Consider the following 25,146-nt stretch of genomic DNA (forward strand, 5'->3'; position numbering starts at 1 on the left):
CTCACACTGGAATGAGAAGAATTACAGGAAGGTAAGATAGCTGCACAGTATTGAAAACAGCTGTTTTTATTATGGGCAAAACCACATTATGTGGAAATACAGATTATGATGTCCTCTGGCAGGCAAGCATGAGACTATGGGTGATGGAGAACCCAGGGCTCCTTGCCTGCTGGCCTCTGGAGGGGGCACTGGGGAGGAGAAACTTAGTCAGGGCTTTTGGATGGGGACTAGGAGGCAGGCTTTGCCACCTGTGGAGTGGAGGCCAGAGACAGCCAGAAGCAGCCCCCTACATGGGGACTTCCAGCAATTTGTCCTTTCTCCTGTGCACGTGTTTTTTACTTTTCCTCCTTTACTGTGTTATTTGGTGTCACCCTGTACCTCCAGGGGCTGAACACTCAAGTTTCAGGAACCAGGCTGCATAGGTTTGGGTTTCAACCCTTCCATATATTAGTTTTGTAATTTGGGGTGGGTTCCATATGCCTGCCTACTCTGATCTATAGCAATGTGAGAATAACATGATTTGTTGCTTTAAGCCACTCAGTTTTAAGGTGGCTTGTGGCAGAGCAGCAAATAACCTCAAAACTCCTTTAAAAATACCTTTGAAAAAGCATTTATCCAGTTTTACCTCCATTTTAGTCTCCCTCCATTATTAAAATGTCATGTCCTCTACTGTATCCTCCATGTTGATGTCAAGAGTCATTTTTATAAAATGTTGTTTCTCCAATGTTTAAAATCCTTCAAATTCTCTCACTTGACTTAAAGTAAAACAAAAACTCTTGCGTTCTAAATCTATGGGATGTCTCTAATTTCTCCCTTCTCTATGCCCACAAACCTGCCTTTGCACTCTATGCTCCAAGCAAATGGAATCTTTGCCATCACTGAACACTGTGATCTTTCTATACTTCTGTGCCTTTGTACTGGGTATTTCTTCTCCCTAAGATATCCTTGGGGAAGGAAATGGCAACCCACTTCAGTATCCTTGCCTGAAGAATCCCATGAACAGAAGACCCTGGTGGGCTGTGCAGTCCATGGGGTCGCAAAGAGTCGGACACGACTGAGCGACTAATGCACACACAAGATATCCTCTCCACCCTGCCCTAATTTGTAAAATCTCTCATCAAACACCTCAGGGATTACCTTCTTCAAAATTTTCTTAAAAATTAAAAACCTTCATTCTCAGGCTGAGTTAGATGCCTTTCCTTTGTACATGCCTTTATCACAAATTAAGAATTGGAATATTTTTTTTCAATTCTCCTAAGGTATATAGCTAGTATTATTCTAGACGTATCAGAGAGATTGTAATCTTTTATATATAATTTATATCTTAGGGTTTATTTCTCTAGGGAGAGGAAGGGCACTGCCTCCAGTTAGAATGGCTGTTCTAAACTACAGATTCTTTTGAGAACAAGAAATAACTATCTTCATTACTAACAGAGGGCCTAGTTTGTGCTTATTCATTAAACAAGAACATGTGAATAGTTATTATCTTCAAAGGAACTCAAAGGAAAAATACAGAAATAATCCCCAAAAGTTTTTAATTTCTGAGAATACCCAAGATACCTAAGATGTGGTCTCTGTCACATCTTAAACCGATCTATGTGTTCCACAGTGTCTGGTACATAGTAAGCACCTGATCATTTGTGGACATGTCTATTCCCTTTACTATTTAAATGATCTACATCTTGAGTTGTACCCAAATAGGCTTTGCAGTGCCACTAGGTGACAACAGGTTTGGAACCCCAGCCTAAGAACTAACTACTAGTTTGAATGACCAAGAAGATAAAAGTTCTTGAGAGTCTGGCAAATACTCAAAATTTCATTTCACTCTGAAACATAATCCTTGACCCATGATATGTTCACTTTGAAAATGGAGGTGGTGATATGAGACTAAGAAATAAAACCTCTTATCATAAAGTCTCAAGAAACGTGTAAAGTATAAATACAGTGAAACTTTAAACAGGTAGCCAACCAAACTTTTATTGGGGTTTTATTGCAATCTACTTTCGGCAATAAGGGGAAAGTAATCATAAGAACTCTGATCAGATTTTATTAAACAAAGCAGTTTTTCATGAATGCTTAATGTTAGTTGTATAGTCAAGCTCAGCTTCCAGTATCAACTTGAGTACCTTGTCATGGGAATTTATGCCAGAATGACAACAGTAAGGCATTGCAAGATCCTAAATCATCTAAGATGAAACCATATTTTACATATAATTTTTAGGACAGTATACTAATACTCTACAATAAATAAGGATTTAAAAAATGTGTTGCTTAGCCCTTGTTGAACTAAATTCAGTTATTAGCTCATTCTTTACGTACTCCAGTTAATAAAGGCTTGATTGTACTTCCAGAACTCTGACTTTCCCAAAGATAAAAAATTAGTTAAAGACAAAAATTAAGCTTAAAAGCAACATTCACACTTGTCTTTAAAAGCATGTTCACATCATATACGAGATAATTTCCTCATGCCTGGAAACATGGTTTATGTGGCAGAAAGTCATATACAAAGCATAACTAGAGGGCAATCCTCCCATCTCCATATCCTCCAAAAAGCCACACTTGGCCTCAGTGTAAAAGTTATATTTTATTGCCATGCTACAAAATGTATGAAGTTGGCACTGACAGGGAGAAATAGAGAACAAGGGTGGGGAGGGCAAAAGATGTTGTTACATATACAACAAGGTTTAATCAACAGTGGTAAATTTTGCCAATATTAAAAATGCAAACCAAAATTTAAAATGCTGATATGAAACAGCATTAAAATACCATTTATGCATAGTACAGTATCACTTATGTCTTATTAGAGAAATACGGAATGTTTAGAAATGAAATTAACCGTAAGGGGTAAAATTCATATTTCATGTACAATTTGGCAATGGTAGTCCCACTGTTAGACAATTTTTTTTATAAAATACAAAATCAAAAATCTAATAAGCTACCTTTATACAAAGTTGCTATATTTATGCCTTTACGTAGGAAAAAAACATTTATAATGCAAATTAGGACATACAATAATCTTACAATATTATACAATGTAATGAAAATAAAAACATAACACAAAATTTGTCCTTTATAAAATGTATATTTTGCATTTACTAATGCAAATGTGGCACACTGGTGACTACTGTACTATTAATACCAGTCCGTTTCCATGCTGTTATTATCCAATTGTCATAGAATTGCAATTGTAATGATGCTACAAAAGACTTTTTATACCAAAAAAACGAGGAAGTAGGGATGGGGAAGAGGGATGTAAAGAAGAGCAAAGACAGGGTGCTGGTTTGGGCAGAGTATATTATGGTATGGTCATAAAATATTTGTTAGTTTTTCAAGCCAAAAACATTTTCTATACATTCTGTGATTTCGTACCAATGCCTTTATTCAAATTTGGCAAACATCAGGGAAAAGGTAATTTAGTACCATATACCTCACATATCAGAGATAAGAAAAAGATGCCAATACATTAGTTACTTCTGAATGTTGTCTCTGATGGTATGTCTGTTTCAAGGAGATATACATATATATATATGTATATGTGAATATACATATATATTTATACACACACACTATACATTGCACAAACACTTGGACATTATGGGTTAGGAACAGCACAAGGGGAAATGGGATGTATTTTTTAGCCTGCTAAAACCTTTACCTTGAGGCAAAAATATGGTGGCACATTATTGGGAAATTATGAAAACATAAGGCCCCTGTCCCATTTTTAATAGAACATTATTGAGGTACATTTTTATATGTTGTGCCACTGATATTTTGGGAGGGGGTGTGATAAACACTAGCTTGACTCATTGAACTGTGGGGTCAACATTAATATCTATAAAAACAAAGATTGCTTGGCAAATTTTCTTAAGTCCCAAATGTGATCTATTCTGGATATACTGAGAAGTGAAAAGCTTTTTGCTGAGTCTTCAAAAGTAAAGTGCATGTCTCATCACTCCACAGCAGCAGTAAATTAAAGGAACTATTTGCCAATCTTCCTGGAGGGAGGGAAGGCACCATATTTTCATTTTTAAAGGAAGATGAACCTGGGAAATAAAATACACTGAGAAAAAAACACATGTAATACCCATATCAGTTTCCAACCCTGGTCTGGGATAAAAGCTGCTATGATCCATACAGATAAAAGAGGATTCCATTAGGGAGAAAACACATGATCAATGATTATATTTCCAAAGCCAGAAAGTGGGATCACATGATCTATCAACAGAACAGAATATCTAAAACTAGGTCTGTCTCAGAAAATCTGAAACATATGGCCACAATTATATCCCAATAAAATATCTCATTCTAAAATGTACCAAGTAATTGGTACATTCTTCCAGGACAGAGCTTAATGCCCATTACTAGACTACAGCAAAGGACAAGTAGTGTTCTACATTACTTTTTATTAAATAGGGACACGGGATTTCCAGAGATATCTAGAAATTAATACCAGTTGTATACATCTTCCCTAATACTCGTAGTACCTAAAAATCAAATTCTTAACAGACAAACTGGTCCCATTTTCAATTTTAAAGCACACAGTATTTAAAGCATAAACTGCAATGGTTATATTATAGTTGCTTAAAAAATATAAAAAGTAATCAGAATCTGGAAGGAAAAATGAAAAGGCTGAGAGAAAGAAAGAAAAAAAAAGTACCCAACCTCCAAAATAAGTAAATAGGTCAGCCCTTTCGTTTGGAGGTTAACGTTCGGTCTTGACTGCTTGTTTCCGAGAAAACCATATGCACTGGTTCCGTCGTAATTCTTATTCCACGTTACAAAGATCATCACATAAATTTGGCACAATTAGCAATCTACTCAGAAGAAAGCATAAATGGAACAATACATGAAAATGGAAGCTGCACACCTATACCACTGTACTCTTTTTAGAGAACAGTGAACACTTTAATAAGCACCAAATTCACAGGAAAAAAAAAATTCTGCTATGCACATAAACCAATGGCACTGAAAATGATAAAGACACCTTTCATAATTTATTTTCTTTATAATGGTCCCACCACCCACTGTCCTATAATTAGGTCATTTACGGGACAGGTTGGATGCTATATGACTGAAACTTTTTTATGCTAAATTAACCTTAATTACATCTGATAAATCCAGATCATAATCTCAGAAACTTCCTCATATTTAGAGGAAATAGTGACATATTTTGCAAGGTTATCCAACCTTCTTTCCACTCTACCTTCTCTTGTTTCTCTAGGATTTGGGAAACTGGAAAATTCTTGACTTTCCAAGAGCTAGACATATGGACTCTATAATCAGTTTACATAAACTTCATTTTCAATCCTAAATTATGACACAATCTCATTGCTATAAGACTTCCACTGTACCTGCTATGCTGGCAATAATCTTAACACTCTATTAAAATCAAGGGATAATCCAAGATCAGCTGTGAGTGAAAGGACAGAAGAGCTGAGGAGCAATCAGTGGGCGAAGTGTAACTGCAGCCCTGTGACTGAGGGGATCACTGCTAAAGTGCTGGAGAGTGCCCACAGAGAAGACACAGTACCTTTAGGGAACTTTGCATGTTAAAAGTACTTCCTTTTTTTCCCCCTCTCTTCTCAGCTGCTTAAGAGATCACCTATGGACACAAGTGAAATTTAAAATTGAGAGAATGCTTTTATCAACATGAAAAGTAAACAGCATATAAATAAATACTGGACAAGGGCAACCCTGTTACAGAATAACAGTTAAGTTCCAAATGAACCTTCAAAACCACAATTGGGCAAAAATGCAAACTAAACAACAACGAACATATACCAATTTCAAAACTATGTACAAACTCAAACATTTTAAATTGAAAAAGACATGAAGCAACAAAGTTAGACATCCCAAACACCAAAGGAAAAACTGAAGGTAAATGGTAATCTAATGGCACAAATGCCTCCAGAGGACAATGTTACTGTAAATAATCTGTAGGAGAGAAACTTTCAAGAGATCATGGTTCAGATTTTTCAAATGTTTTTGGATAAAGTGACCTGAGACTGATTCTTGAGCCTGTTTATAATTCTGATTAAGATACTTGGGCATGCCCTTCAAATGACATCATGAGATGACGAAACAGAAAATCTCATCTCTTTCTTGCCTTTCAACACATCAACGGCACACCATGTTCATGAATGTAGAACTTTCTAGAAATGCTGAAGGCAAAGCTGACTGGTACGTAGGAGGTGTGGTACTTCTATTTCCATTACATATGTTTTGGCTCAAGTCAAAAAGCCTACAATTAATGAAATAAAGGATTCCTGATGTTACATGCTGGAGGCCACATACCATGAATAGTGAATCTACAAATAGTACTTTCAAAGCTACAGTTATCTGTTAGCAATGCATGTTATCAAGAGGCTCTGTTTTAAATGCCAACCATGACTTACACATGAATGATACATGAGTTCAGAATTTTGATAAAAATCGACCAGCATGTCACTCACTTCAACTCTCATTTTAAATAGGCACTGTGAAAATGGGAATGCTGCTGTACAGTAATGAGTAGTATATAATGAAATTAGTGTTCTTTTATGAGTACCTGCTCTACATTAATTCCCTTTAAAGAAGCACATGAAATATTCAGAAAAAATTTTTTCTATCAGTCTACAAAAGGAGTTAGTGTTCAGAAATAAAAATGAAGCACTTGCGTCTTCATTTTTTTAAAAAAAAACTTCACAAAGGTGCAAATAATGTAAATGCTTTCCAGGGCTCACATCGGCAGATCAGTACTATTGTGTCTAGTTTTCCTAGATGTACCATCATCTCGCGGCAGTGCTTTCTGCAAATTGGACATAGCAGCAGTTCTCTCGATGTCTATCACAGCATACAGCTCTGTGCGCCTGGTAGGGGTCTGTGGAAGGGGAGTGGTAGGCGTTTTTGGAGTCTGAGGGTTGTCAGAGTCACTGCCACCTTCCAAGTCAACCTGTATGTAATTGAGCTGCCTGTGTTCTAAACTTGGGCGTCTGATATCAAAGTTAAAGACTGTCGGCGTACAGTCCCGACGCCTTGAATACTCTATTTTGTGAGCACTCGCCGGCACTGTTACATTCTCTGTATTTACATAGTTATGCATTGGATCTAGATTATTATGGTAGCCATTCAGAGATGGGGTCTTTGGTCCTAAGTTGTCATCTTCATCCCTACTTAGCTTGCGGGCTTCCCAAACAGGAGGCAAAGATGGTAGATTTTCGTAGTTTAACAATGCAGTTCTTCTCTGAGCTGAGTTGTTGATATTCTGGGTATCTGAGGTACTGGTGGACGGCAGACGACCTCTCCTGAACCCTGAAGCACTGGGGAGAGATAGGCCATTTAGATTTTCATACACCAGTTTGTTAACAGAGGGCACATCTCTTCGCTCATCACTGTCATAGCCAGTGTCCCATTCTGTGTTATTTGCACCACTTCCACTGATTTGATCTCTTCCAAGTTGTTCCAGTTTCTCTTTTTCCATTAATTGCTTTTGAACTGGTGTTGGTCCTAAGACAAATTTGACTCCTTCGGGTTCAAGAAGAATCTGAGGGTCCCTGTCCTCAATATTACTTGACTCTTCTTTTGGTGTGTTGCTTTCAGCATTAGAAACTCTTGCCTCCAATGGGACATGCACACTTGTGCGGTTTTTCCGTTCTTCTTGCACACCTGTAGTGTTGACATAGGTATGTACCTAAAACAAAACAGGAAAAGTGAGTAGCTTGGTTAAAAGAAAAGAAAAAAGAACAAAAAATCTGCCTGACTATATCAATTAATTAACTTTCTCTCTATATTCTTCAAAGCTTTTGTACCTGTTTTTTACTAATAAAAAGGTTGGGAGGAGGTGGGAGAAATGTAGAAATGTCTTCCTAGCTGGATAAAAGAATAACTACTTTAAAATAGATGTGATGGTGAAACATGATAAGCATTCTATAAAAAGTCAGGAACAAACAGGGATTATTACTTTGATGTTCTAGAAATTCTCATCAGTGCATTAAAACCTGATTTAGAAATAGGAAATAACAACTATTAAAAAGGAAGAGAGAAATTTATCATTATTTATAGATCATCTGACTATATAAAGAGATAAACCTTATTAGATTAATAAGAGTTCTATAAGATACATAGATATAAAATAGGTTCCACCTAGTAGGAAATTATCACTATTTAGAAAAGCTCATGGTATTTGGGGGAGATAATATATTAGTCTTTACATAAAATCTGAAAAACAAAAAATAAAATTCAAAAAGAGGGATATTTAATTATAGTAAGAACTCATTTAACAAGTAAAAAATACAAAGAAATGTATTTTAAAACAGTGAAAATTTCTTAATGATAAACAGTTATACTGTTGACAAAAGATAAGTACAGCTAATTAATACACAGACAATGTTCAACCAGGTACATCATTCCTAAAATGAAAACAGATTAGTTGGGAATATTAAAGTGCTCTGTTAAAAACACTGACAAAATCTGCCTTACTGCTAGTAGTGCACTATTTACAAAAACTGTACTATAAAAAGCTTTCCTTTGATGTTACTGTAAGAGAACTGAGCATTAGTTTGGTCCGTCTTCATCTATAGATGCACCTCTCCTGTGGACCCACAAACTTAACTGTAATGCTAAGTTTCCTTCAACACCTATACATATTTGGGTATATGTCAGCAAATATATGCTTTGTCCTCTGAATCTTCACTTCAAAGGTCATATACAAAAATGACAACTAAAATTCAAATTGACTAAAACCTTCAAGTGTTAGCATAATACTCTAGCCCCACACAATGCCACTGGACAGCAGCACATGCTTACTTGTTCCTCGGCCACCAGCAAAGGATGCGTAGATTCTTCACCTACTGAGGGCAGGCGGGCACTTCCCACGGAAGGATGTCTGCTGGAAGGATGGGATGAAGCATCTCCGAACGAGGGATATCGGGGATATCCATTGGGTAAGTTCTGAGCAGCAAACCCTGGAGCTGAGTTTGCGTTTATTGGTTTCAGAAAGAATGCAGGGGTAGGGCACAGAGAAGAAAATGAATGAGGATACAATCAGAACTGAGAGGTTTAAGGAGGTGTTTCTGGTAAGATACATAAGAAACTAGAGCAAAACAGAACCTCCCTCCACTTTTAACTTTCCACTCACATTTAAAATAATATGAAACACTTTGTGTTTTCATATTTAAAATGTTTACAATTATAGCTAAAAGTTTTTCAAAACTCACAACCACTATATTTATGTTAGCCAATGGTAATTTCTAACATGGTATAGATTAAATATCCATAGTCTACAGTTTATAATAGAAGAGGGGAAAATGACACTTACTTGTAGGTGTTCGAGGTGTCCTAGGGACTTCCAATTCTGTCTGATGGTTATTCCTTTCAACCACGGGTTCCTCCACTACATTTATACTATTATTCTGCATAATCTCTTGTAACATATTAAATAATTCTTCTGCACGAGCACACTTAAAGGCAAAGATTCCTACAAATATAAACCAGAAGAAAAAAACATGGTCACGACATCTAAAAAAGACAAAGGAACACCTGTCAAAGAACAAAATTATAAAGGAAGCATTCTGTGTACCAATAGCAAGAAAGGCCTTTCAAATAAATGTTTGATAAATTAATTATATTCCCTGTTTCAAAACACAAACCCAAAAGAAAGTTCACAGAATAATTTTCATTTGTCCATGGGTGATGGCTCAAAATAAGGAAGGCAAAAACAAGATTTGCACACTTGCTCTAGTCTGCTTTCTAACAGCAGGGGGAGTCTAACCTATCATTACCACAGGAATCCACCATTTGATAGGCGCTTGCTCTGTGGTTTACAATCGTTACCTTGTTTAATTATTGGGTACCATTCCATTCTGATACAGAAGGAATTTGATGCAAGAGGTTCCCCAACTTGTCCAAGGAATTTCAAGAAGTAGGTAGCAAAAAAATAAAACTATGTTCTGCTTAACTCCAAAGTTTAAGTTCTTTCCCCTAAGTTGTAACAGTAAAAGTGAAAGTCACTCAGTCATGTCAGACTCTTTTGCAACCCCATGGACTAGGCTAGGCTGTCAGGCTCCTCGGTCCATGGGATTTTCCAGGCAAGAATACTGGAGTGGGCTGCCATGCCCTCCTCCAGGGGATCTTCCCAACCCAGGGATCAAACTCAGGTCTCCCGCATCGCAGGCAGATTCTTTCCTGTCTGAGCCACCAGGGAAGCCCTATAACAGTAAAAGTGAAGTGAAAGTGAAGTTGTTCAGTCGTGTCGAACTCTTTGTGACCCCATGGACTGTAGCCTACCATGTGAAAATCCATCCATGGGATTTTCCAAGCAAGAATACTGGAGTGGGTTGCCATTTCCTTCTCCAGAGGAACTTCCCAACCCAGGGATTGAACCCAGATCTCCCACATTATAAGCAGAAACTTTACCGTCTGAGCCACCAGAGAAGTGTTATAACAGTAAAGACAGACAGAAGCAATTTACTGGGACTAATTCATTTACTTACTTCAAATCTTAAAGTTAATATGAGCCAAAATTCTAGACATAGAAAACATGCTTAATAAATGCTTGATAAGTGAATACATAGTGTACTATATCTCCTTTTTAAATAATCCGCTTGAGGATTTTTTTTCATTCAGCATAAAAGTAAAACAGTAATTTAAACATATATAAAATAATTGAATTACAGAATGATATTCAAATATGATGATGTTTGGAGAAAAAATAAAGGCTCTACCTACCTTGTCCAGTTTGACACCTTCGACCACTTTCAAAAGAAAAGAGATTCGAATCATAACCATAGCGTCGGAGGCAGAGGTAGTGCCATTTTACCGAGTCACGTTTGCGAGTGTATAAAATCAGTTCTGTGTCTGTAAGTTCCATTATGCCAGAACCTAACTCATTTCCATCATCATCCACATTAATGACCTAAAAAAAAAGTTTAATTAGTACTAACTTAATGCTCCTCTCGACAGTCATGCACATATTTCACTAATTTCAGGAAAATGTACTATTGCTGACTGGTTCAGTTATTGTTATTTCATTCAACAACCAATGTTTTTGTATGGCATGGATTATGTAGCAGGGCAATACCTGGTTCATAACTCCAAAGAACTCACATTCCCACTGAGGAAGTAAGATACACAAAGTCAACATCACAGAATTGTAAATGCTTAACTAACCTAACAACTGAGTACAACAGACCCTGCAGAATGCAGGAACTATAGCCAAGGGTTGTTAGAGAAGCCTTCACATATGAAGAAAAGGGACTTGAGCTGGGTTTTGGGTATAAGTAAGTTTGCACGCATGCATGTTCTGTCACTAAGTTGTGTCTAACGCTTTGCAGCCCCATGGATAGTACTAATAGCCCACCAGGGTCCTCTGTTCATGGGATTTCCCAGGCAAGAAGGAAATAAAGAGGGTGAGTTGGTGGGTCAGGACTTAGGGGGCGCAACCCTGAAGATACAGTGCTATAGCAGAGACAAGGTACATCTCAGACAGATCAAGACAGGACTGGCACTGAGTTCTTGTCAGGGAAGGCCTTACACTACTGAGTTTCAGAAAATGGCCAGAGACTTTAAAGAACAGATAACACTTAGGGAGAATTTACTATACTCCTGGGTTGGGCCAAGTGCTTTACTTGTATTTTGTCATTTAATGCCAATCTTAAACTGCAGGTAATACTATTGTCTTCATTGCATACAAATGAACAAAGACTTGGTGACAATGTAACTTGTCAAAGGTCACAGAGCTATGAAGCAAGAAGGTTGTGATTTACACCAAGGTTTATGTGATCCAGAGGCTGATTTATAGCAGACTGAGGTCAGAATATGAGAGGCATTAATAGCTGTGGATGAGTAAGGAATGGAGCACTTAGTGTCTAAGTAGCAGAACACCACTGAAGTTTTAGAATAACGCAAGAGGAAGATAAATCTGATGTCAACTGCAGGATGGATCACAGAGGTGACTGGAGGTAGAGTTCAGTTACGAAATTATCCAGGCATTAAACAATGACTGAGAACTAGCGACAGGACTGAAGAGGCACCTATAAAATGGCATTTTAAAGACAATATTATCAGGTCATTTCAAAGAGGGCTGATGGGACCAAATCCAGGGGCTCTTATCACTGTGACCAAAGATTGAGTTCTCCAGGGGGTGTAACAGTCACTCAATAGTGCTGTTGTTTTCCTGACGGAGATACAAGATTTAGCCACTCATATCCACAACTGATGATATAGGAAGGTAATAAATGTACATGTCTTCTAAGTTGGGGGAAAAAAACGAAAGTATTATCAGAATTGTGTGGTTCTAATTGGACACAGAAGACCAAAGGAAAAGAGGATTTCACAGTCAATAAAAAAATGTTGTCCTTGTTGGTTAAAACAAGAAAAGGAAGAATGGACAAAAAGGAAAATAAAGAGACTCTGAAGATACTAGTGAGGAAATAAGAAGATGTGTTAAGTGAAGTAAAAGAAGAGCATCCAGGTAGGCAGCAAGAGCTACAACTCATCCAGTTTTTACTGACCTTAAACTTGTTCCGATGGTTATCTGGGACAGTGTCTTTATCTGGACAGCTACAACAGCTACCCATGGCTTCTTCAGAAGACCATGTGAGCACTACATGAAAGATAATTTGCAAAAAATTATTAGATATAAGATATGCAAATCACAACACAGAAAAAGACTCTAGAAATCACCTAATAGTCCTGTATTATTTTAATGAGGAAAATTAAGCCCAGGAAGGTAAATGGCTAGAGCTAGACTTCACACAACTAGCTGGAGAATTTTACTCAGCATCAACAAGAATAAGTTTGTTAGGCAGACTTCATAGAAGCCTCATATTTAGTTTGCAAAAGTCTGCCTATTTTAAAACTATCTAAAAGAAACCAATTTAAGGTTTCATACATAACACTATTATACTTAAGTCATTCACGGAATTAACCCTTTATGGCTTACTAGGATTTCATGTCTATTTTCATTAATAAATTTCCAAAAAGATGACAGACTTCTGGCTTGGCAAGTATTTTGATTCATACTATGCACTGTCATATTTTTTATGGATCCCTCCAGACAAAAGTGGTTAATAAGACACAAAAACAAATCTGGAATAGTTCATTAAGAGAGAAAGAAAAACAGTAACAGAGAATATTGGCAAAACTCTAAATGTGTCTATCTAATCCTTTCCCACAGAGGGTAAGAGATAAGTGGTTATAGTTATATTAAGTGTTCAAGAACACTCCAAGTGAACAAAGGAAACTTCACTTACAAACAAGGGAAAGAATCAGAATGGATGTGAAAGTATTTGAAAAAAGGGGAAGGGAAGGAAGCATAAGAAGTTACTAAACATTAAAAATACAAAACTGATTAAAGCTTGTCTAGAATTCTTCAGCAGATCTTTACTACCTTCAGGAAAAAAAAAAATGCAAAAGCTCAAAAAGTCGTTTACCTTATGGTCCTTGTCTACAAATTCAGTCTAACCTCTCACTCCTCTCTGCTTCAAGCCGCACCCAGTCATACCAAACAGTTTCCCTAGAGCGTCTTGTTTCCTCACACCTTTCCATGCTGCTCCTTCCTCAAGATTCAACTCAGAAGACAGTGCCTTCAGGAAACCTTTTCTGACTCCAATCAACTGGGCAAGTTATATTCCTTATGTCCCTTATATCCCCAAAGCATCCTGAGCTTCCCAGTATCACAGCCTCTTTCACAGTTTACTTAGTAGAAATTGTGATGGACTGTTCACTTATCAATCTTCTTCCCTCCACTTTGAGCTCCTTTCCAGTAAGGATGGAATTTATTCATTCCTGCTATCCCTGTGCCTTACATAATAACTAGCACACAGTAGACACTCTAAGTCTCTTGTAAGTTAAATGAACCGCACTAAAGGAAGATAAAGAATGTTGGCAGGTATAAGGATTAAACCAATTAAAAAAAGTAAACTAGTGTATAAACCAAAAGAAGTGATAAATAAAATAGTAAAGTTAAGACTCATATTTTGTGGTGTCCTCACACTAGTCAGAATGGCCATCATTAAAAAGACGGTGTGGAGAAAAGGGAATCCTACTACACTGTTGGTGGGAATGTAAGTTAGAAGCCACTATGAAAAACAGTATGGAAGTTCTTTAAAAACACACACACACACACACACACAAAACGAAAAATAGAATTGCCATATGATCCAGCAATCCTACTTCTGGGAAAAAATATATGGAGAAAACTCCAATTTGAAAAGATACATGCACCCCAATAATCATAACAGCACTATTTACAACAGCCAAGACATGGAAGCATGCTTAATGTCTGTTTAATGATGAATGGATCAAGATGTGGTATATACACCTTAAAGTGAAAGGTGCTCAGTTGTGTCCAACTCTCTGCGACCCCAAGGACTATACAGTCCATGGAATTCTCCAGGCCAGAATACTTGAGTGGGTAGCCGTTCCCTTCTCCAGGGAATGTTCCCAACCCAGGGATCAAACCCAGGTTTCCCGAATTGTACAATGGAATACTACTCAGCCATAAAAAAGAATGAAATCTGGCCATCTGCAGCAACATGGATAGACCTAGAGATCACTTACTTACTAAGTGAAGTAAGTCGGACAGAGAAAGATAAATAACACGTGACATGTCACTTATATGTGGAAACTAAAATGTGACACAAATGAACTTACAAAACAGAAACAGGCTCACATACATAGAAAAAGAAACCTACAGTTACCAAAGGGCAAAGCGGGTGGAGGGAGGGATAAATTAGAGGAGGTTTAATAGATAAAACAACAACAAGGTCCTACTGTATAGAACAGAATTATATTCATTATCTTGTAATAACCTATAGTAAAGAAAAGAACCTGAAAAAGAATATATATATAAATAATATTTATATACTATTTACATATATATAAACTGAGTCACTTTGCTGTACACCACAAACTAACACAACATTATAAATCAACTATACTTCAATTAAAAGTTAATAAATTTATATAGGGAAAATGTGTGATGACATAAATAAAAAATCTTGTTACATAAAGGAAAAAGACAAAGACTCATATTTGGTATCTTGTAACTAATATGCCAGCTAAGTATCACGGTGTAAAGATGACAGTCAATCGTGTACCTCTCAAGAGTCATGAGTCTAAAGGCAAAGACAGAGCTGTCAACAGATAATGCATTATGATAAACCTTATATTAGATTATAAGAAGAGTTCTGTGGACACAGAAAGAAGCAACTAACTTTCTGGATTAGGAAGGAAAGGAAGCAGCATTTGAGCTGGTACTTTAAAAGGTGAGCAGAAACAGTGTGCTAGGCAAAACACAGAAATAGGCACTAGATAAAAAAGTAGGTGCAAAGATAAACGTCCTGAAAGGTGGTGCTATACTCAGGATAAAGTGAGGGATCCAGTACAACTGGAGCGCAGGGCAGGCTGAAATACAAGCAGAAGCCAAAGTACACATCCTGAACAACAACCTAGGGGTCTGGGATGCCAGCTAACTAACCTGAAGCCCACCTGTCCCCACCGCCCCTGCAGTCAGATGGACATGACTCCACCATGGCACTTATCATACTCTACTGTAATGTTTAGCTGTCTCACCAGCCACATCACTGTGTTCTCCATTAAGAGAGGAACCTTGTCTTCTGAATTTTCTAGGGCACTAAGCATACTGTTTGACATAGCAGATAATTATTTCATAAAAGTTTAATTTTTAAAAATCAAATCACTAAGTGTTTGGGACTTCCCTGGCAGCCATACTTCCACTGCAGGGGGCATGGGTTCAATCCTTAGTTAGAGAACAAAGATGCCACATGCCAGACAGCACAGTACAAAAAAAAAAAAAAAAATTTAGTAAGTGTTTAATAAATTATGAGGAGGCCAAAAGAATATTTTTCAAAAAATTTTAAAGCAGAGAGATGACAGAAACAAAAATACAAAAGTCTTCTTGAAATTGCTTATCCATACTCACCACTAACTCCTCAAGAAAACAAAGAGCTAAATGATTACTACAGTGTGGCTTTTGCTTAAATAAAAAAGTCTCAAATGAATAGTTTTCAACTATTTCCAAAAAGGAGTAGAAAAACCATTCTTCCACTTGACATCTTCATAGGCTACCTGTTCAGGCAGCACCTCTAATTCTGTCAGGGATATATGAATGGTGGTACAATCTACTTGGGGACTCTATCTACATTGAGTGTTTCAGTTCAATGCAAACATAATTAATGAAAAGCCTAACATGTGACACGAAATCCTTATATGCCATTGCAAAGAGTAAAAATTTCATCCTACTCAAGATGGAAAGCCACTTAAGTATTTTAAGCAGAAAGTGAGGTGGTCAGGACTTCATTTTAGATAAAATTTTACCTTGGCTCAGAGGAAGGGTAAGCCAGTTAGAGACTACTGAAAACTGAAATATGCCAAAGACTTAAAACTGGAGCAGCAACAGTAGGAAAGATGAAAATGATGAATTTAAAAAATATTTAGGAAATCAAGTCAGCAGCACTGAGTGTCCAGCTAGGGATACAGGAAGTAAGAGGCAGTTTTCAGTGCAAATAAACGGTGCTGGTTCCATTACCTGAAATAGGAAAAATCTTTTCAGAGCTTCAAGAGGAAGTGATGGTGGTTAGTTCAGTTTTAGACATGTTAAACTGCGATTCCCAGAGAACAACCGAAAGGAGACATGTAATAGAGTTAAGTACATCAGAATGGGCTTGAGGGAAGAGGTAAAATATTGGGGCGCATGGTATTTGAAACTATAAAACAGAAGATCCTGCTCAAGAACAGGATGAAGAGCAGTCTGCTGAACCTGAAATTCTAGGGAACACAAATGTGTAAATACTAGAGAAAAACAAGTGAAGGAGAAGAAAATCAGAATGGTACAAACTAAGAAAAGAAAGTGTCAAGAAGGAGGGTCCTCTCCATGATGGAGTGTTAGGTAGAGGCAGAAGCCATTATGCCGTGAGCAAATGGAAGATGAGGAGTAGTCCTCCAGAAAACAGAAAAGGCTCTTTTAAGAACACAATGAGAAAGGAAAGCCTCAAGTGACAGGGTGTGGTTGGACATGGTTTCAAAAGAAAATACACTTCTTGAGTTATTTGTTGTTTTAAGATGACACAGGTTTGTGCAGATTTGTAATCAGTATGTCAGTAAAGTTTAAAGAATATAGGAAAAACCAAAGGAAAGAGACAGCCAGAAGACGGATCAAGACAAGCAGGGAGACGAGACTAGAGCTGAGTTCTGGGACCCAGACTCAAAAGCGTGCCCAGAGGAGAAGGAATGCCTTGTGATCTGAATAGATGTGAAAATGAAAGTCACTCAGTCATGTCCAACTCTTGATGACCCCATGGACTACGCAGTCCATGGAATTCCCCAGGCCAGAATACTGGAGTGGGTAGCCGTTCCCTCCTCCAGGGGATCTTCCCAACTCAGGGACTGAACCCAGGTCTCCTGCATTGCTGGCAGATTCTTTACCAGCTGAGCCATCAAGGAAGCCCTCTGAGGAGAGATAGCAGAAAAGAAAGATGAGTGGAACATATCAGAGAAGCTGAAACAGATAGTATCCATCATCTTACATTTCTTTTGTAAAATAGAAGGCAAGTTTGCAGAATGAGGGACTTGAGGAGAAGGGTAGGATTTTTCACTGAGGAGCTACACAAGAAAAGCAGCAGGATTATTAAGCAGGCTATGCTGAGACTGAGCAGAAGCTGGAGAATAAGTAGAAAAATAATATATTTTTCTAGCTGTGCTCAGCAGTCCAGAGGGTAGACAGATCAACTGACCCGAGTCAGAGGGCAAGAGGACAAATAAATGAAAGGATATTGGCAATATAGGGGTTTGAAGCGATGGGCCAACAGGTCTGCTCAGGAAAGAAGCAAAGAAAGAAGAGGGCTGATGAAACAGGAGAAAACAGAGGGAGGCAAAAAGGAACAGGAGGCCTCAGTATGGTTGAAAAATAGGCTTAGTATGAGTGAGAGTCTGAGGCCGTTCTGGTCAATCTTCCAACACAGAAGGAGACTTTTTTTTAATGCAGAGTTTTCACCCACGTCTCTGACTCCTCCTCCTGAAGCATAAACTCCCAGGCAGGGGTTAAAACAAGACACTAGACAGTCTACATCTATGACAATCACATAAATACTTGGAGACAATCTGAGTTACCTAAGACCTACTAATATGCATGAATACTATAAACACTTGATGAGAAACTACATGATCTCATAAACTCATTCAAGTTTATAACTCCGCAAAAACACAAATAGATGTACTACACTCCCTCTAAAGGTAGCCTCTGTTTGGGAAGACCAACATTGCAACAACTGTGCCAGACATTTAAATTAGTAAATACTGTCTTCTTAAAGTCAACTGTCCTTATTTTGAGGTCTGGGAGGTAACAACGTAGTTTTTTAATCACTCAGTTGTGTCTGACTCTTTGCGAGCCCATGGATTGTAGCCCACCAGGCTCCTCTGCCCATGGCATTCTCCAGGGAAGAATGGGAGTGAATTACCATTCTTTTCTCCTGGGGATCTTCTTGACCCAGGGACTGAACCCAGGTCTTCTGCATTGCAGGCTGATTCTTTACCATCTGAGCTACCAGAGAAGCCCAAAGTGGTATCAGGAGGCAAAATAATTGCATTCAAAATACCATTATTAAAATCTCCAGTTCAAAAAACTATAATTTGTGGACTTAATGATTTTTTAAAAAGTAAACTTCAACTTACCTAGATCTGGCCATTAATATTCTTAGCCTCTGCTGCAGCATCAGGAGTTTAATCATACTTCAAAACACCATGTTTTCTTTGTTTGCTGACTTAACCTAAAATTAACAAGAAAACGTCAAGAAATTGTTATTTCTTTAAAAACAGTTTTTCTTATGAGACTTCTGGCAGCACTGTTAGTTCTGTTAATCTATTTAAACAAATAAAAAGTCTAAATTTTTATTAAAATGTAGTATTTTAAAAATTAATATAATGTCTACATGGTACCAATTAACACAGCCTTTTAGAAAGAAAAGTAAAAATGCGATAGCTCTAAAAGCCCATTTTAGCCAATGGCAGGCTAATTCTCCACCTCCAGTCACTTCTCTTAAACCTCACTGTCACTCCTCCTCCCAGAGTTGACTCTAGAATCCACGCTCTGTATCTTCCTAATCCACAAGAGCCCCCAGAATAAAATCAGAAGAGTCAGTCATCAGAAAACAGTATCAACAAGCATGCCATAGAGCCTCAGGATAATGACATAAATTATAGCAATAAATTACAATCTAGAGTTTCAAGAGATTACAATATACTTTTGAAAAACTTCTGGTTAATTTATTCACTTTTTACAACACATGAAAAAAAATTAAATTCAAAGGTGAGCACTAGCATTTACTAAATAGCTATACTATATTAGGCATTATGTTAGGGGGTTTTTTACAAAGCCTCATTTTAATCTATATATTAACAAATATGACTGATACCCAAAACACACATTTCTAAAACCATGAACCCACACACAAACAAAATTTTTCATGCTGGACTTCTAACCTATACATAAAACTGGCGATTCAGGTAGGAGTTTGCTCACACTTGTGAGCTGCTGCTACACCCTACATTACAGTGGGCAGCAACCAACTGTTTTTTCCTTAGCAGTTTTTTCTCCCCTCCAGAAGTTTAACATACATCATGCTTTACCTCTAGCTTATAAAACTGTCCACCTAATTCTACCATAAATCGTTCCTCTTACGTGATGTTTGTCCAGCTCTCTAAGAGATTTTAGCCAATTAACTAAGAAAAAAAAAATCTCTCTTCTTTTTACTTGATCCACTTATAAGCATCCCACAACCCCTATCCTGAAAAGAGTTTATTCATAGTAAACATGATTAAGAGATGTATTCCAATACCAAGGAAAAGTCATAAGTTCTAAAAGGAAGTTAAACATACAAAAGAACCAGTGTGCAAATCTACAAAGCTCTTGATAATATTAAAAATCCTCTGTGAGAAACTCTGGAAAATTTATATTCTCACCTTCAGATCTTTTTTAATTCTGATTTTTTAAATTGTGGGAAAATACACATAAAATTTACCATCTTACCCATTTTTAAGGGTACAGTTTAGTAGTGTTAAATATATTCACTACTGTACAACCAATCTCAAGAACTCTGAAACTCTACACCCATTAAAAAACAACTCATTTCCCCTCCACCCAAACACTAGCAACCACCATTCTACCTTCTGTTTTCATGAGTTTGACTAAACACATCATATAAGTAAGACTGTACAGTTCAGTTCAGTCGCTCAGTCATGTCCGACTCTTTGTGAGCCCACAGAGTGCAGCAAGCCAGGCTTTACCTGTCCTTCACTATCTCTGGAGTTTGCTCAAACTCACATCCATTGACATGACATGAGACTGTACAGTATTATCTTTTTGTGCCTGCCTTATCTCACTTAGCATAATGTCTTCACGGTTCATCCATGCTGTAATTATGTGTCAGAGTTCCTTTCCTTTTTTTAAAAAAACTTTTTATTTTGCATTGAGGTACAGCCGATTAACAATGCTATGATAGTTTCAGGTAAACTGAAAAAGGACTCAGCTATATATATACATGCATTCTTGCTCCCCCAAACTCCCCTCCCATCCAGGCTGCCACATACCACTGAGCAGAGTACTTTGTGCTATGCAGTTATGTCCTCATTGGTTACCCATTTTAAATACAGCAGGGTGTACAAGTCCATCCCAAACTCCTTAACTATCCCTTCCTCCCAGCAACCGTAAGTTCATTCTCTAAGTCTGTGAGTCTGTTTCTGTTTTGTAACTAAGTTCATTTATATCATTTCTTTTTGGATCACATATATCAGGGATATCATGCAAGATTTCTCTTTGTCTTACTTCACTCAGTAAGACAATCTCGAGGTCCACCCATGTTGCTGCAAATGGCATCATTTCGTTCTTTTTAATGGCTGAGTAATACTCCATTGTGTGTATGTGCCACATCTTCATCCATTGCTCTGTCGATGGACATTTAGGTTGCTTCTGTGTCCTGGCTATTGTTAATAGTGCTGCAATGAACACTGGGATGCATGTGTCTTTGAATTATTTTCTCATGGTATGTGTCCAGTAGTGGGACTGCTAGGTCACATGTAGTTCTACTTTTAGTTTTTTAAGGAACCTCCTTACTGTTCTCCATAGCAGCTGCACCAATTTACATTCCTACCAACAGTGTAGGAGGGTTCCCTTCCCTCCACAACCTCTAGCTTCATTGTTCGTGGATTTTTTGATGACAGCCATTCTGGCTTGTGTGAAGTGATATCTCACTGTAGTTCTGATTTGCATTTCTTTAATAATGAGCAATATTGAACATCTTTTCACATGCCTCTTGGTCATCTGTATGTCTTCTTTGGGGAAATGTCTGTTTAGATCTTCTGCCCAGAATTCCTTTCCAAGACTGAATAATATTCCACTGAATAAAAACTTGCTAATTCATCCACTGATGGACATTTATCTACCATCTGGCTATTGTGAATAATGGTGCTATGAACATGGATGCACAAATCTCTCTTCAAGACCCTGCTTTCAATTATTTTGGATACATACCCACAAGTGGTACTGCTAGATCATATAGTAATTCTATTTTTAATTTTTTGAGAAACTTCCATACTGCTCTCCACAGTATGTCTTCTTTAGAGAAATGTCTATTCAAGTCCTTTGAACATTTTTTAAACAGGCTGTCTATTCTTTTTGTTGACTTTTAGTATAAGTTCTCTATATATTCAGGATATTAATCCCTTATCAAATATATGATTTGCAAATATCTTCTCACATTCTTTGGGTTGTCCTTTTCACTCTGTTACATACTGTTTGAGGTAACAAATTTATTTCTCAGTAAGTCCAGTTTGTCTACTTTTGCTTTGGTGCCCATGCTTTTGGTGTCATATCCAGGAAAGCACTGCTGAAACCACTGTCGTGAAGCTTTTGCCCTATGTTGTCTTCTAAGAATTTCATTGTTTTATGTCTTACATTTAGGTCTTTGATCCAGTTTGACTTAATGTTTGTATATGGTGTTAGGTAAAGGTCCAAGTTCATTCTTTTGCATGTGGATATCCAATTGTCCCAGAAGCATTCGCTGAAGACTCGCTTCCCCACTGAATGGTCTTAGTACGCTTTTCAAAACTTATTTGACGAGACATGTGAGGGTTTATTTCTGGGTTCTCTATTCTATTCCACTGGTCTATGTCTGTATTTATGCCAGTACCACACTCTTTTTACTATGTGGCTTTGTAGTAAGTTTAGAAATCAAGAAGTGTGAGTCATCCAGTTTTAAGGTTGTTTTTGTTATCCAGGGTTCCAAGATTCCATATGAATTTCAGGATAGGCTTTCCTATTTTGGGGGGAAAAAATCATTGGAATTTTGACAGGGATTGCACTGAATCTGTAAATCTCTTTGGATAGGACTAATGTTTTAACAATATTGTGTCTTCTAATCCATGAATATGGGATGTGTTTTTATGTCCTCTGTAAGTGGTATTCTGTAGTTTTGTGTGTTCTGCCTCCCTGGTTAATTCCTGAGTATCCTATTTCTTTTGATGCCACTGTAAAAAGAACGGTTTTTGTAATTTTTTATTCACTGCAAATTTATAGAAACGCAACTAATGTTTACATGTTGACTTTCTACCCTGAATTCATTTATTAGTTCTGAAAATACTTTTTGTGTGGAATCTTTAGGGTTTTCCACATATAAGATCATCTCAGCTGCAAACAAAGATTATTTTACTTCTTTTCTCTCAACTTGGATGACTTTGCTCTGGCTAGAACTTCCAATACTATGTTAAATAAAAGTCATGAGAGTGGGCATCATTGCCTAGTTCCTGATCTTGAGGGAAAAGTTTTCAGTCTTTTACTATTGAAAATGATGTCCGCTGTGGATTTTTCATATATAGCTTTCATTATGTTGAGGTGGTTTCCTTCTATTCCTAGTTTTTTGAATGCTTTTATATGAAAAGGTGTTGAATTTTGTCAAGTGCTTTCTTTGCATTAATTGAGATATTTTTTTTCCCTTCATTCTCTTAATGTGGTGCATTATGTTGTACTATCCTTGCATTCCAAGAATAAATCCCACTTTGACATGGTATATAATCCTTTTATTATGTGACTCAATTTAGTTTCCTAGCATCTTGGACATTTCTCAATGTTTATAAGAGATACTGGCCTGTAGTTTTCCTGTAATATCTTTGTCTGGAATTGTTATCAGGGTAATGCTGGCCTCACAGAATGAATTGCAAAGTGTTCTCTCCTCTTCAAAATTTTGGAAAAGTTTTGAGGACAGACAGTAGTTCTTTAACTGGTAGACTTCACTAGTGAAGCTAGGGCTTTTCTACGTGAGAGACTTTTTATTATTGATTCAATCTCCTTATCTTATAGGTCTATTCAGATTTTCTATTTCTTTGTGATTTAGCCTTGGTAGGTTTTCTATTTCCAGGAATTTGTCCTGTTCATCTAGTTTCTTCAATTTGTTGGCATACAACTGTTCATATTACTCTCTCATAATCCTTTTTATTTCAGTAGAATTGGTAATGATGTCACCAGTTTCACTTCCAGTTTTAGTAATCTGAGTCTTTCCTCCTTTTTTCTTAGCCCATCCAGCCAAAAACTTGTCTATTTTGTTGATGTTTTCAAAAATCACACTTTTGGTTCACAGACTTTGTTTTTCTATTCTCTATCTCATTTCTCTCTCCTTTAATCTCTACTATTTCCTTCCTTCTGCTAGTTTGGTTTTAGTTTACCCTTTTTCTATTTCCTTAAGCTATAAAGCTATAGATCTTTTTATATTTTAACATAAGCATTTATAACTACCCAAATCCATTGTGTCCTGTTAAGTGTTGGCATGTTGTGTTTTCATCTTCTTTTGCCTCTAAGTATTTTCTAATTCCCTTTGTGATTTCTTCTTTTATTTGTTGTTTAAAAGTATGCTGTTTAATTCCTACAATTTTGTGAATTTTCCAGCTTTCTTTCTGTCATTGATTTCTAACTTCATCCTCTTCTAATTGAAGATGATACTTTGTATGATATTTATCTTTGAAAATCTTTTGAGACTTAATTTGTGGCCTAACATCACAGTCTACCCTGGAAAATGTTCCATGTATTCTTGCCCTACTGAACATTTTATCACTATGTAATATGTTCGTCTCTTATAACCTTTTAAAATTTAAAGTCTAGTTTGTTTCGTACTAATACAGCCACACCCGCCCTCCTTTTGGTTACTAAATGCATGTATATCTTTTCCATTTTTGCGATTTTTTTTTGTCCTTGAATCTCACATGAGTCTCTTATAGGCAGAGTATAGTTAGATCATGTTTTTATCCATTTGGCCAATCTGTCTTTTAATACTGATAAGGAGAGCTTTGTTATTGTTGCTGTTTAGTCACTACGTTGTGTCCGCGACTCTTTTGCGACCCTGTGTACTGTAGCCTGCCATGCTCCTCTGTCCATGAGGTTTCCCAGGAAAGAATACTAGAGTGGGTAACCATTTTCTTTTCCAGGGGCTCTACCCAACCCAGGGATCAAACTCGTGGCTCCTGGACTGGCTGCTGGATTCTTTACTGCTGAGCCACCAAGTATTACTTCTATCATATTACTGTTTGCTTTCTATATGCTTTAAGCTGCTTTGTATTAAGCTGTAGTAAAATGTTTAAATTCCTTTCTCAGATCCTTTTGTGTATATTCTATGGTTATTTTCTTTGTGGTGACCATGGGGACTGTATTTAACATACTAAAAGAATAGCAGTTCTACTTGAATTTATACCAGTTTAACTTCAACAACATACAAAAACTACTCCCTTACAACTTGATCCCCACTCCTTTCAGTTCTGATGTCACAAAATTGTATCTTTATACACCATGTGCCCCAAAATGTAAACTAATAATTAAATGCACTAATCTCTTAAATTACGTAGAAAATAATTACAAAGATAAAACAATATGAGCTTTTAGGCTAATAATTTTTTCCTTTTAATGTATTAACTTTTAAATCATGTAGAAAATAAAAAGTATAGTTATAAATCTTTGTTACAATAGAATTAGCTTTTATATTTCCCTCTGTATTTACCTTCATTGAGATTTCTCTCTCTCCTTACAACTGCAAGTTGCTGTATAGAACTGTTCACCTTGCAGAACTTTCTTGTGCATTTCTTGCAAGGCAAGTCTAGAGGTAATGAATTCCC

At 37.0% G+C, this 25,146-nt stretch overlaps 1 protein-coding gene and 1 non-coding gene across 6 annotated transcripts in view; one reads left to right on the plus strand and one right to left on the minus strand.

The window, feature by feature from the left end:
* Positions 1–1,945: 1,945 nt before the first annotated feature.
* The window catches only part of FRS2 (fibroblast growth factor receptor substrate 2), a 109,804-nt gene continuing 86,603 nt past the window's right edge, over positions 1,946–25,146 (minus strand). For all 5 annotated transcript variants that reach the window (XM_002687385.7, XM_059886932.1, XM_059886931.1 and 2 more), the window contains 6 exons: positions 18,670–18,764; positions 12,489–12,580; positions 10,705–10,891; positions 9,296–9,454; positions 8,785–8,948; positions 1,946–7,669 (listed from right to left, as the gene is read on the minus strand). In XM_002687385.7, the coding sequence (XP_002687431.1) occupies positions 6,719–7,669; positions 8,785–8,948; positions 9,296–9,454; positions 10,705–10,891; positions 12,489–12,554 (1,527 nt within the window). In that variant the 5' untranslated portion in view covers positions 12,555–12,580; positions 18,670–18,764 and the 3' untranslated portion in view covers positions 1,946–6,718. The remainder of the gene's footprint in view (positions 7,670–8,784; positions 8,949–9,295; positions 9,455–10,704; positions 10,892–12,488; positions 12,581–18,669; positions 18,765–25,146) is intronic.
* Positions 12,031–12,105, plus strand: MIR2427 (microRNA mir-2427). The gene has a single exon (NR_030999.1). It is a non-coding gene; the product is annotated as a microRNA mir-2427 (primary transcript).

The sequence above is a fragment of the Bos taurus genome, chromosome 5 (assembly GCF_002263795.3).
Source record: "Bos taurus isolate L1 Dominette 01449 registration number 42190680 breed Hereford chromosome 5, ARS-UCD2.0, whole genome shotgun sequence".
Taxonomy (NCBI): domain Eukaryota; kingdom Metazoa; phylum Chordata; class Mammalia; order Artiodactyla; family Bovidae; genus Bos; species Bos taurus.